The 14893-nt window shown below is 45.5% G+C and overlaps 1 protein-coding gene across 7 annotated transcripts in view; it reads left to right on the forward strand.

Annotated features, from left to right (window-relative positions):
- SAMD11 (sterile alpha motif domain containing 11) overlaps nucleotides 1-14893 on the forward strand; it is a 229968-nt gene that overhangs the window by 186221 nt on the left and 28854 nt on the right. For all 7 annotated transcript variants that reach the window (XM_078642338.1, XM_078642340.1, XM_078642339.1 and 4 more), the window contains one exon: nucleotides 3393-3543. In XM_078642338.1, the coding sequence (XP_078498464.1) occupies nucleotides 3393-3543 (151 nt within the window). The remainder of the gene's footprint in view (nucleotides 1-3392; nucleotides 3544-14893) is intronic.

Genomic DNA, 14893 nt, shown 5'->3' on the forward strand with positions numbered 1-14893 from the left:
AAGAGAGGGTGGTCCGGTTATCGCTGGGGTGAGGTTGGGGGGGCGGTAGTTTGGTATGATTGGGCCTGGAGATATTTAAGCCCCTTAAAAGGTGCTGAGAAGATGCTTGTCTTTGACAGAGGAGCAGCCGAGGATGCTGGAGGTGAGATAATGACGTCACCCGCTTGAGCTGCACAATTTGACATATTACAGAGATTGTCATATCATGAGGTCTACATACAATTCACCCTACCGACCGCTCCAAATAAAAACCATCTCTCCATATTTAATGTGATGATTAATTTAAGAGTTTAATTCGAGAACCGCCTGGCAGCACACACCTTCATTTAGAGTGCTGCAGGAGGTTGGCTGAGGCAAAAGCGTACAGTTATTGGATTATCACCATTTTTATTAGTTTCAGTTTTTTTAGTTGGCCCTAAAGATACTGCAGCGGCCCTGCACAGTGCTTGACGATTACCGCAGTGCAAGGCTCAGGTTGATGAGGAGTGGAAACAGTGGTAACAGTGTAGCTAGTGCCAGCGTTTACCGCCAGTTAGCTAAATACAGTAGTAATGCAGAGCGGCGGTGTAATTCGGGCTGATAGGAATTACTGCTCTATGTAGCAACCAGTTAGGGTCTTCCTTCCCCCTCGTTACCTCCAGTTTTGCGCTGGTAAGAAGTGACCGGGCAAATTCGAGAATAGATGTGCTGGTTGCCCTCGGTCAAATAAGCGCCGTGCAGGAATAAAGACCCAAAGCTGTTTCACTAGTAGCCCTTTTCCGCTGTTTTATGTTTTATTATGTCATTCTATATTATTTTACCCTGCCACCTCCCTCTCCATCGTGAATGACCGTGTGGTTCTTCATACAGAGGGGCCAACAGTACCCGTATTCATGACCCAGCTCTGGGTGGGGGAACTCCAAAATATTCCCCTGCAGTTATTCTCAAAGGCTCGTCCACTCTCAGCCCCCACCAGGGCAGGGTTGCTGGTAAGTGGCAAACCTTTGTTTTCAGGGATGCAGCATAGCTGTATCCAAGGGCTGAGGCCTACTGGCTCCTAGACTGACCCTAGCACAACTTACAACAGAAGTGAGGTCCTTCAGAGGCAGGAGCAGCGGCTGCCATAACTCATCAGAGTCTTGGCTTCTGCACAGACATGCACAAGAGCAGTGCACGGCCACAGGTACAGACATAGACACGAAGCCATGCCCACACACTCGTTTTCCACGCGCCTAGCATATCCTTCGCAAAAAGCCCCGTGTAGCATTTCTATTCACTCAAATGGGGCGATATTTTTGTGAGCAATGTTTGGAACACAGTATTTCTGTCAGATGACGTTTTGGTTACAATACTCTGGTAACTAACCACGGTGCTTGTAGCTCCTGCATACAAGAGGTGTTGAAGGGCGGCTTCTAGCCACTCTCCTCGGCCCGAGCGATACATGAGGTTCTGCACTGGTCTCTCTAGCGCTACACTGGACTGGAGGCTGTGCTTTGAGCAGCGCTAACCCCCCTAAACAGACTCCGGCTGCGTGTAGACTTGAGGCCTGCCTCTAATTAGAGAGCGTGTTCCCAGAGCCACTGCTGTAGTGAGTGATGTGGAACCGGAAAGAGAGTGGGGAAAGAGAGAGAGGGGGACTCAGGAGCTCATCCAGATGAGGAGAGCAAAATAGGAACAGAGTGGAAGACATGGGAAGTGAGTGGAAAGTGACAAGTAGGGAGAGAAATTACAAGGGGAGAGGGGTGCGCCCCAGAATATCAAGCTTGGGAGCTCAATGGCACCAAATATCGCGGACACACTATCGAAAGAAAATATATCGAGAGGCAAGTATAGATTTCCTATACCCACCTCCACATCTATGTGCTTTCACAATAAGTATATCGACAAGATGCATGGATGTGGAGTTAAGAATAGTAAATCTATATTTCCCAGAGGTTTAGCTGGTGGTGGGGGGGCAGTCTTTTGGTGGGGGGCGGCGGAGGTGAGCAAGTCACGTCTGTCGAATACCACCCACCCACTCAGAACAAGTTGCCTGTTGAGCACCCGTCCCATCCCCGGAACAAGTGGGCAGTAGGTCTAGCTACGCCACTGATACTTCCACTATGTGAACTTACCCTTGCAGAGGTCAGGCAGGCGTTGACTGATCGCATTACAGAACAGATGTTTTACATTACAACGTTCATTGTGAATTACAATTGCGGAAAGGATTTCACTACATGGGTGGAATACATGTTGATAAGCAAGAGATGTGTTCACAGGTAGTGGCAGGTACAGGGATGCAATAGCCTATAACGAAGGTTCAGTTCCAAAGAGAAATAACTAGGTCGGAGTATGGCGCTGCGGTCAAACACTATCCTACAAGTAATGACCTGAAGAATCCATACAAGCAGTGATCAGAACAAGCCTTTGGCGCCGCAGAAGACCTTTTCTTGAAGGATAAGGGAACGGGCTGTGGGGTGGTGAGAGTGCCATGAGAAATGGCCATGCCCTCTTTCAACCTAGAGGTCCATCCGTTGTGTACGTGAAGGGTAGTCAAGACCCCTGAGCCTTCCTGGTTAACCGTTTGTGGTTAATTCCAATGATCAGCACTAAATGCCTCCAGGTTTACAGATAGGTAGTGCATGAACACGGGTGGAGAAACACCCTTTCCGTGGCATCCTGGGAACAGGGCATACTTGGCTGAAATAACTATTGAGAGAAGGTGCTGACTAACTGTGGACTTCACCAACTATTACAGTGGCAGCGGAGGGAATGATAAAGTTGCAAATCCATGACTAGTGATTTATGTTGGCATATGTTTCCGGTTGGAAAAAAGTTAACACCTTTAGGGCTTGATTTTCAAACTGCATTTTGTAGTATCTAAAGTAGTGCTACAGTAGTACCTACTAGAAAATGCAATTCACAAACGTACATGTGCAATTGGCCTCCCCGCCTACATTTTTTATGGGGAGATCCTTACAAGTAAATTTACTACTTAGCAGTAAATGTGGGATGGACCAAGGAGTGTCAGGAAAGGGGGGCATACTTACTACAAATGGTAGCAGTTTAGAGAGTTGAGATGGGGTTTAGAGAGAGACATGCATCCACCCATAAAAGAGTAATCCCATCCTATTCAAGAACGGCACTTCCAAAGTTACTACAGAAAGGCCTAAAATATCATGACATGTAATTTACTCCCACTCAGAGCTGGAGTAAGTCCAGCACCACACAAGTCCATCCACTGATACTGCAACACACGCCAACAGAAAATAATAGTTAGGGACTCCAAATAAAACCCCAAAGAAAATAATGTTAATTATTTAAACTAATTACAAATATAAATAATCATAATATAATGTTTTTAAAATCTAAATATGTCTGTTGAATGTTGTATTTGGATGAATGCCAAGCTGACAGGACCCGTCTTTTCACAGATATCCTTCGCGCCCGTCAGGAGGCGGCAGCAGCAGCTGCAAGGAACCCTGGGAACATGGAGGCGCACATCCCTTCATCCGCCAACTCATCCAGCCAGCGCCGTAAGCAGGGCCTCCCGCAGCATCGTGATGCCTCGCACTTCAACGAAAGGTAAGTGTTTGGTCAAGCTCTGAAAAGAGGGCAGCCTGTCTGAACTTGTGAGCTGAGAATGGCTTATCTTCAACCCAGACCCAATGGCAGTGGGTTTCCACACCGGAACCACTTAGAAAGGTATCTGACCATTGGCAGCCTCTCTGACCCTTGAACTGTGCAGTGATCAGTTTCATGGTGCCCATAACAGCCTGTCTTCTTTCCAGAGCAATATATTAGCCAGACTACCCCCAGACAATATTGGTGCAACCTACACCCTTTAACCCCAAGGAGGCCTGTCTGAGACAGACGCCTGCGATCCCATGGTGGTCGGTGCCCGTCGTTGAATGCACTCTATACACTTTGGCGACCTGACCTCACGCTTGCATACTCCCTGAACCCCATAATGGCATACCTATTCCCCTGAACCCCCTGTTGTCTTGTCAGTACTCACCAGCCACATGGTGCCAGCCCCCACCTCAAGATAGCCTGTCTACATTGGCTAAATCCTGCGTTCCACCTGGGCCTATCTAAACTGGCATGTCAAGATTTTTATGATCACCATGAGGCCTGCCCCATCCCCGCAACTCTTACATGTCCACTTTACAGAACCTCTAAGATGTCTGTCCAATCAGCGGAACTGCCTTTAAATCCAAGGTACATTCTTAAATATTTTGCGAATTTAACATCTCTCTGGACTGCAGCATGGTTAAAAGCAAACTAAATGATCTAGCGATTCTAGAAAAGATCCTGCATTGCTCGAACCTTTTCAGGCCACACTCCGAAAGAGACCTTTCACAAGGCTCCAGAAAAATGATCAGCGTCCTCAACTTAATTAAGGGCTCCCTCAAAGTACATCTGCTCCTGAAACACCATGATGCATGGGGTCCTTCTTCTATTTTGAAATTACCTTGACACCCATAAAGAACCCAGCCCTCTAGGGAAGGGGTCTTCAAGCTGTGGGGCTGCCCCTCCAGGGGGGCCTTAATTGATCCCCATGGGGAGAGGGGGGGGAGGGCAGGCTCTGGTTAAAAGAAGCATTGTGCTGATAGCACTGCTTTGTTTTACGCTTAAAATAAATGATCAGCAGTAATCCGTTCCCTAAAGACCATTACTAACATCTTTTGTCATTTATACCTGGCTGGGAGTGTGTCAAAATGGGAGGGACTTCAAATATTCTTCAAACCTCCCCGCCCCTTTTCTAATAATCACACTGTGGATACTTTTACACGTTAGTAAGGCCTAACCAGAATAGTATGTTCCGCAATCATGTATTTTATTGCATTTTTAACAGGTTTAACATAACAGTGATGTTTAAATAGGTCTAGATGTATTTCAACATTGCAAATGTAATACAATTGTGAAAAGATCTGGAGGCGGGCAGTGTTTTTTTTATACAGGGGGTGCGGTATTAAAACGTTTCAGAACCACTGCTCTATCGAGAGACTTTAAAAAAAACACACTGCTTTAGAGTGAGACGAAATGCTTACTTAGAAGAATGCAGACTCTTTATTATGATTTTTAAAAATATATAATTTTAGTGCCTGATGCAGTGGTATTGCTAGGTCATTTTGGACCCTGTCTCTTAGTCCTAAAACATGTGTTTTGTTAGGAACTGTAAACAACAGTATCAGGCGCCCCTGTGCCCTCCCCACCCTGGGCCTTGTTCACGCTGATATAAAACTTCAAAATTATGTAAAAGGAGAAGGTCCCTGGGGTGCTGTCCTTCCCCTGACCCCCGAGGAGGCGTGTCCCTCCATGCTGGTGTTCATCACCCCAGGCACAGGGGCAGGCCGTCCGTCTCCAGCTCCCAACAACAGAATCTGTGATTCTGACACTATTTCTTTGCCCCATCAGCTCTCCATAAATCATCTCTTACACTCCTGCTTGTTCTCGCGGTCTTTGGTTGTACAAAATCAAATCCCGAGTCTCGCGAGAACCTCGCCCTGCAGCGGTGGATTGTTCACCAGGGAGAGTGGCGGCCATTGCTGCTGATGGGCCCGGAGAGGGGTCGTGTACTGTGGGTAGGAGCCTGTTTCCATCAGTGGATTGCCGCATACCCCCCCCCCCCCCCCCATTCGAGCTTCCTCCCATCAGGAATACTGCAAAATTCCTGGGGAAGACGGGGAGGGTAAATTTTCAACAGTAGGGGCTGCAGTGGCTGGAGAGGGGTCATTAGTCGAGCAGGGTCTCCGAAGAGGTGTAGGAAAAGTAGAATGGGGCCTGCAGTGGAAAGAAGGTGATTTCTGAATCTACTTTTGTTTTAGGAGCCGTGCCTGGTGCGGGTTGCTTCAAGGTTCGCGGGGAGGGGGCTATAAGTGGCTCCACTTCCATCAGAGGAGGGATACCGAGTCCCTGGAGGGCGAGAGGCGGGAACAGAAGGGGCCCCACTTTCATTAGAGTGTTGCAGAGTCCCTTAAGAGCGAGAGGGGCGGGAGTGAAAGAGGTTCACTCCACCAGAGGAGGGCTGCTGGGTCCCTGGAGGGGGAGAGACGGGAGAGGGCTAGGCTTTGCTCTCTGGCTGACACAGCTGCTGCTGACACAGCCGTGACTGCCTACGGCTCCCAGAGCTGTCAGCCCCTTCCAGGCTGAGGAGTGCCTGGCAGTCGGCCAGCGCCGCCGCCAGAGCGGGGCTGCAGGGCTGGTGGGGAGGGGGAGATCTAGGAAGCATGTCAAGAGGGAAGGCGGAGGACGTGTGGAGGGGGTGGCCGAGGTCTCCATGTGAGGAGGAAAAGGGGTAGAGATGTGTTCGAAAGAATTGAAGGGAGACCTTTTAGGTAGCTCCCAGAAGCAAGAGGGTGTGTTTTGGGCTGGCGGGGTGAGAAGCGTGTGAATGAGGAGATACGGGGAGGGTGCGGATTGGGATGGGTGGGGACGCATGGGAAGTGGAGGGACATCTCAGGAGGCATGTACATTGGTATATTGTATTATAATCGCAAGAACGCCGGGGTCCATCTGAGTGGTCGCCTATCGAACTAAGAGTAAAAGTAACAAATGATGGACAGAATGCTGAACAATGCAAACATTCACCCCCAGTCACAAAGATCTGGGTTTAATTCATAAACAAGCAGTCCTGGGACCAGTTTCGGGGCATGACCCCTCATCCTGTTGAGCCCCACTCTGTTTAATATCTATATGCTCCCCCTTGCTAAGATCGCAGAGCGCTTTGGCTTTGAAATAATTTCATACATGGATGACACCCAGTTGACGTTTACATTTGAGCGCGACCTGAGGGCTACAAAAAAGCGCTTCGCTCTGGTAATGCTGGCCATCTCCGATTGGATGAACGAGAACGATCTCCAATTGAATGCAGACAAGACATAGATTATGCTGTCTGGAAAGGCTTCCTCTATCTGGACGGTTGAATGGTGGCCTTACCAACTGGGATCTACTTCTGTGCCCAATCTGTGAAGAGTCTTGGTATGAAAATAGGCCAAGCTCTAACGAAGGAAGAATGCATTTTGACCACTACTGGAGTATGTTATCATAACATGCACCTTCTGCGTTGAATATTTCCCTATCTCCCAACTTCTGCCAGAAGGACTCTAGACCAAGCCTTAGTAATAAGTAGGGTAGACCATGGCAATGCCCTTTTGGTGGCTGCTAACAAGACCCCAGTTGCCGAACTTCAAGTGGTCCAAAATACTGCAGCCAGGCTCATTCTTAATTGTCTTTCAGGTACTTCTTCAGCCCCGCTACTGAAGGAACTGCACTTACTGCCAGTGAAAAAAAATGTTGTTTTAAGATCTGGGGCCATATGTAGGAAGCCTAATTGTGCTTGCAAATGCTGAAATTTGCAGAATTTAGGCATTTGCAAATGCTGAAATTTGCAGAATTTCAGCATTTGCGATCGCAATTAGGAGAGTGTGCTATGTAGCACACAAAAACCTACATGCAAAATAAGGAATCGCAAATTGCGATTCCTTAAATGCAATGTAGGAAGCACCCAAGTTTGCGAATTTTGGCTTAAGGAATCGCAAAATACCACCAACTTCAGGTTGGTGGTAATTTGCGAATTCTTTGAAAAATGCACTTTTTGGCATTTTTCAAAGTGCCATGTGGGTCACATACATGCCCTTAGGGCATGTATGTGGGCCACATGTGCACACATGTTAATTTCAGGGGTACAAAAGGGTGTCCTATTGATTCCGTTGCAACCCTGGGATTGCATTCTCATTTTGCGATTCTCTAATTGAGAATGTCTACCCATTCATTTCTATTGGCCTTCTAGACCATAGGAATGAATGAGAAAGTATTCCTTATGTGCGAATCTCAATTTGCGATTCGCAAATAAGGAATAATTGGGATTCGGAAAAAAAATTGCTAATCCTACCTACATTTTGTTTTGCGATTCTCTAATTGCGATTCCCAAAAAATCGCAATTTGAGAATCGCAAAACAAAAATTACCTACATATGGCCCTTAGTGCCTTACCTATAATGCCCTAAAAGGAAAAGGGCTGTTACGTCTGCAACTAAAAATTAAAGCGTACACACCTAGCCGTAGTCTAAGATCTCAAGATAAAGCCTCATTGTGTGTTCCGCGCATTCGTTTGACTCGTAGCAGAGGAAAGGCTTTCTCCTACCTTACCCCCTACAATTAGAACAAGCTTCCACTTCACGTTTGCATTTGTACGAACTACTGTAAGTTTAGAAAATAACTGAAAGCTCATCTTTTCTATACTCTTTTCCCCTTCACTGATAACTTGTTTCCGTTACAGAGCCGAGATGCCCCTGGGTGAGTTGTGCGCTATATTAAATATAAATACAATTAAAAAAATCAGCCAGGCTATCTTGAATTGAGTAGTGCAGTGAGCACAGGACTCACGTCTGGGCTTACCTTTCCCACTTATGGCAAAAAAAGCAAAAGGAACAAATTATGGAGGGAATGATGAACAATGCAAACATTTACCCCATGTCACATATGGCTGGAATAGCATGGGAAGAACAAATATGATGGATTTAAGCACAGATCTCTGTACTGGGGTGAATGTTTGACATTGTTCAACATTCTGTCAATCAATTGTCATTTGTCACCCCGAGTGGGACGGGTATGCCCAGACGTGGGTCCTGTGCGCCCCATGGCACTGGAGCCAAGCTATCCCGAGTGATGAGGGGTGAAACCCCGAAACCAGTCCCAGGATGCTTGTTTCTGGTCTAGGGAGGACCTGGCCTGGCAGTTCGGGCTGGACTTTTCGCCTGGCGAGCAGGGTCAAGACTAATTTGCATATGGCTGGGTTTAAACTGGAATGGCGTGGTGAGCAAAAAAACAATGGATTTAGGTCGAGATCTGGAGTGAATGTTTGACATTGTTCAACATTCTGCCCATCAATTGTTCTTTTTCTGCCTATTGAACTAAGGCAAATGTATTTTCCTGCAGATACAGATAGAAAAAACCCTGCCCTAAACCAGGCCCCATGTTATGTGGGGCGCCAATTTCAAGGGAAAAAGATCTAATTGAAAAGCCTCGGCCTAGAACTGCAATAGGGTTATGGGGCGGGGGCGCCGATTACATGGTTTGATTAGTGTGATAGTTATTACCATCTAGTTTAGCCCCCTTCCCTTCATCTCTAGGTGGTAACTGTAATACTCGTCCAGTGTGAAATATGCATCATTTTTATTACCTGTGCTACTAGAATAAGGAGGCAAGGAAAATGCAAATTTCGCTAGTTATTATCGTATTAAAGCCAAAGTCTACAAGATGTTCCGTGACACTTTAATCTAGCTATTGTGACATTTCATCATGCAGGTGTCAGCCTGCCAGTGTTATAAAAAAACAGAAGCTCATTCAACAAAACAGAAGACCTTCAGCTACTCTTCAAAATTTTATTCACCGACAAATAATGATTTATCTTGCAGGGAAGCACATGAACACTATTGTATTCTTGCTGTCATTTTTTTCTTGTAGAGTAAAGGTGGTTATGCGCAATGTTGCAATCAGCAGAGCACACTTCCTGCAATTATAGCAGAACCCCATTTATATTGTGCTTTCCTGCTGCGTTTTGAATCCTGTCTCTTTATAGATCACGGTTAGGTTTATTCCAGGGTTTCTGGAGCACCCCCCACTCCAACAAGAAATAACTGAGGACAGAATTACATGCCACTTTTACCAAAGTGGTTCAACAGGATGCAAAATATTCTGTTGACAATCATGTTCCACTCTATTATATACTTAATTAGGAAAAGCCTTTGTTTCCTGCTGTAGAAAAATCAACCTTCCCTCAATTGCCACATATTGGGGATATTATCACTAACTGGGCAACTGTTTCATTTTAGTTCTGAATAAAGCCTGTTATCTTTTGACGAGTGTCAGGAACTGTTGTTTTGCATTTGTCACCCCGAGTGGGATGGGTATGCTCAGATGTGAGTCCCATGCTCTCCACACCACTGGAGTCAAGCTATCCTGGCTGAAGACGGCTGATAGCCAGAAACCGGTCCTAGGATGCTTGATTCCGGTCCAGGAAAGACATGGCTTGGCAGTTCGGGCTGGACTGTTCCCATGAGGCACAGGGTCAAGGCTGATTTGCATATGGCCATGTCTGAACTGGGGTGGTGTGGAGTGCAAAAAAACGATGGATTTAGGCCCAGATCTCTGTACTGGGTTGAATGTATGACATTGTTCTGCATTCTGTCCATCAATTGTTTTTGCATTTGTCACCCCGATTCCCATTCTCTCCACAACACTGGAGTCATGCTACCCTGGACCGGAATCAAGCATCCAAGGACAGGTTTCTTTCTGGCTATCAGCCTTCATCAGCCTGGATAGCTTGACTCCAGTGGTGTGGAGAGCATGGGACTCGCATCTGACCTGGGGTGGTGTGGAGTGCAAAAAAGATGGATTTAGGCCCAGATCTCTGTACTGGGGTGAATGTATGACATTGTTCTGCATTCTGTCCATCAACTGTTGTTTTGCATTTGTCACCCGAGTCCCATGCTCTCCACACCACTGGAGTCAAGCTATCCTGGCTGAAGACAGCTGATAGCCAGAAACCGGTCCTAGGATGTTTGATTCCGGTCCAGGTAAGACATGGCTTGGCAGTTCGGGCTGGACTGTTCCCATGAGGCACAGGGTCAAGGCTGATTTGCATATGGCCATGTCTGAACTGGGGTGGTGTGGAGTGCAAAAAAACGATGGATTTAGGCCCAGATCTCTGTACTGGGGTGAATGTATGACATTGTTCTGCATTCTGTCCATCAGCTGTTGTTTTGCGAGTGTCAGGAACCCCATTGAATGCTGTATGTAGTATTTCTGGATGCTTAGTCACATTTGCAAAGTATGCAGCCAAAGGTGGATTACGTGCAAATGCATGCCTGTGCAGACAATGATGCCCCCAGAATTACACAACTCCGTCTACCTGATTTTAACTTTATCATCAAAAGGCACCACATACTCTGTTGTCATGCTCCAGTCATCAAGAGTGTGTTGAAATGCTGCAGTGTTTGACAAAATGCACTGATTGTGCACCCTGGTGTGCAAAATGAACAGCTTCAGCATAGTAATATTTCGGAAACACAAAAAGTATAAAGATGAAATGTGATCAAATATAACAATTCGATGAAAGAGGCAAGTTCTGCCTTGGGCAAGACGAGCACTGCAACCAAGCACAGGTGATGTGTCTTAGTGGTGGACGTTCCAGAAGAGAATCGAGATACATTATGGACTTAACTAGACGTTATACTTACCCGCAGGACTAGGCTTGTGCTTCTTTTGTGTTAATAGTAACAAATCATGTAAGGATTTTTTAATGGTATGTTAACTTGGACACCTTACAAACTCTTGGCTGTTTGTGAGTATTCAGAATCTTACTAGCAAGGACTATATCTCGCCTACATTTGAGGATGCTACACTCAAAACTCAAGGCCATGACAGCTGGACTCTGACTCTGCAAAGAAAGGCTTCATTTGCAGGTTCAGTTTCCTGTGGCCTGTTCCTCTGGTGATGGAAAAAGTGACTCATTTCACGAGTGTGTCGCTGGGAGGATAGACACTTTAGGGGGTGGGGTCACAACTCTAGAATGAGCTGCCTTTATTTATACAGTAATCCTATGACTTGTTAGGGTAAAAAAGACTGAAGATTAGTGTATCTGTTTCAGTCAAGTGCTTCGTCGGTCGTTTAGGCGCTCTAGAAACATTCTGCGTTTTATTTCCAGTTTGTTCAATGAAAGGCATCAAAGGCTGGAATGTTTGTACTTGTAGATCGAACTAGCAGTGCAGGAATCCTTTGTTTACATATTTTCACAAGCACCCTGTCCTCTCTTGCCTTGCTGCCATATCCATATTTTCAGGAATTGCAAGCTTTATAAAGTGAAAAAAATGGGGTGGTGGAGGGTCAAAAGGGCAGTTTAAATGACCAAGGCAACTTAGGCCCCTATAACAACTAACAAAACACAAGAAAGTGGCCTGGTCTAAATTACTGTGGGTATGCCATGCTGAGTCAAGAACCATGAAACCATTAATAACACTATAGTGATAGCACTGGGCTAGAAAAAGTTCCCAACAGCCCACCCATCTGGTGGAGTATCGTCACGTGGGAGATGTATCATAAATCCAATTCTTGATCAAGGCACCTGAGAATGATGCAAAGATGGATTTTGTTGATATAATCTTAGACCACAGTGCTTCACTGGTGATGCTAATGGAGTGCAGTGCGCGTGAGAGGTGGAAGTGAGAATAAAATTGACTCAAAGGACCAAAAATAAGTTTATTAGGTATGGTACTAAGGTCAAATCTAAAAACAAAGCCCAATAGTTTTGAAAAAATAACTACGTCAAGGCAAGGTGTGATGTGGTCGACATGTTTCAGCTAGATGGACAATTGGTCCTAGCTTTCTTCAGGACCTAGTGAATACTGCGACTGCAATTTAAAGTAAAGTTACAATAATAGTGAATTTGTACACTAATAATGGATAAATCCTACCAGTTACTCTGAGCCCAGATGTATACTGGTGATGATCCAGTCGTACCGTGTTTCCTGGAACAAGGAGAGAAGTGTACAACTCATAGCGTGTATAATGGTATCAAGGATACAACAGACAAACAACAGGCATACAAACAATACGGTAGAGAAAGTCTCCCCGTTACTCAGTAGTTATAAAATATATTACTGGGTTAGTGTATATAAATCACAAATGATCAAGCTGTCTTAACTTACCAGGGAGGCCCCGCTCTGTTAGAATGGAAATAATTTAAAAGACCTCAGAAAAATATCAGGGGTGCCATAGTCCAATTGGTTACATATTTCCAATATTGTACTGACACAACCTAGTTATAAAAACGGAGATTCAACCTCAAATGAACACATGGTGCTAACCATGCAGGGTAGGCTGTATTGAAAGAGTTGGTTATGGCTTAAGTTATATAGCACAAGAGTGCCAGAAACGAAAAGTATAGATAACTTAAATAAGAGAAAGAAAGCAAGCTAAATAACTCGCTGGGGCCAAAATGGAGCGTCCTACCTGTCCGTCGGTACCTCTACACCAACATCCGAGAGGGAGTGGAGGTAACTGACAGAAGGGCGCGTCTGTCTTCTTATACCCGAGTAAATTAAATAACGAGCTACAGCTGTGTACAAGTGAGCGTGTAAGTTTGATGTGATTGGCCGAGGATCGCGCTGATTGGTAGGAGCGCGTTGGCGTCATATAGAGACGCTATACACTGAGCTCATGCGTAATAGAAATCCAGTGACCAAAGTGTGGAGTCCCGGTAGAAGAGACGCGCTACTATTGAAACGCGCGTGCGCCAACCAAGACGTATGCGTTACGCGCATGCGCACTGGAAATAACGCGTCTGAGCGCTTGCTAAACACGAATAGAGGCAGTGTTCGCGGCGCGCTTCTGCGCAGTATGTGAGATATGCGTCTCTTAATGTAATATGCTGTGTCGGGTATCATTTACACATTACAGAGTCATGCTCAATCAGGAGCGCTGTGGTGACAAGGCACATATGCCAAATAGTGATAAGAGGCATAGTGCAGGTATATACATTTTTTGCAACATTACTGCCTGAAAAAATTACATAGTTTTGGTAAAAACCTAGCATAGTGGACACATTAATTGCACATTTAAAATAAAAAACAGACAAATTAAATGTGCATAAAGATTTGTCATGCAGAATAGTGCCCCCGAAATACTAGCTAGGGAAAAGGATGTTAGCTCATTAAGAGTGGAGTATGGCTGGTATACCTATGTGATGAATGATGTAGTATTATCAGAGACTCTCCATAAATGGATGAACAGTTTACTTATAATGATGTCCAGGGTATGTCATCATTAAGTCCCTTAATATGGCTTTCCAAAAGGAAAATCCATTTCTGTTCTTTTTTAAAAAGGAACTTCGATATATCACTGATGTGGGGAGGGATATAGGGCTGCTCTAGGATTAGCCACTTCATTTCTTCAGCTGAGTGTTTGGCATCCAGGAAATGATTAGTGAGTTTGGTGGCCTGTTTACGACACCTGATGGTACTCTTGTGTTCCCCAATTCTCAATTTGATTTTTCGAGTAGTGTAGCCGATATATCTTAACAAGCATGGACAGGTAATCAAATAGATAACGTTGTCAGTGTTACAATTCGTGTGTTTCTTGAGGACCCACGTTCTACCTGATCCTATATCGACTGTCTTGGTTTTGACCGTCTGGGGGCAAACACTACATGATCCACACGGATAGTGGCCAGAGACCGGTGGGAGATCCCATAAGTTACCAGAGTTATCAGTATTGAAAGTCCGAGGCCTGGTGTGGACAAGGGTGTCTCGTAGGCTTGGTGCTCTTTTGAATGCAAAGAGAGGTGCGGGGATGTTCGCGTTAGTGGTATTAAGAATCCCCCAATGCTTGCGAACTGTTTTTTGGATGGTGTTTGACAGTGCATTGAATGTACTAACAAACGTGAGTCGTTCCATTGGTGGTTTAGCTGGCCGTCTTTCAATCAATGCCTCACGATTGTTATTCGATGCACGTTTCCATGCTCTTTTTACCAGATGTTTGGGATATTGACGATCCTGAAGTTGGGTGGCTAGTACAGTAGCATGTTTGTTAAATAAGTCACTTGATGAACAGTTCCTCCTAACTCGGAGGAATTGACCTACCGGGTGATTTTCCCTTAAGGAGTGTGGATGGTGACTATTGAAAAGTAAAAGTGAGTTCCTCGCCATTGGCTTCGTGAAAAGCTCACTTTGAAGCCCACCAGCTTCTGGAAAGATGGATACGTCCAGGAAGGCAAGTCTCTCATGACTGTACTCTAGCGTAAAGTTGAGATGTTGATTGCACGTATTGAGCCAAAGATGGAAAGCTTGAATTTCAGTGACGGAGCCCCGCCATACTACCAGAACATCATCTATATACCTCTTCCACAGCACCAGATGGTCAAAAAATGGGTT

Source organism: Lissotriton helveticus, chromosome 5_1, assembly GCF_964261635.1.
Source record: "Lissotriton helveticus chromosome 5_1, aLisHel1.1, whole genome shotgun sequence".
In the NCBI taxonomy this organism is placed as follows: domain Eukaryota; kingdom Metazoa; phylum Chordata; class Amphibia; order Caudata; family Salamandridae; genus Lissotriton; species Lissotriton helveticus.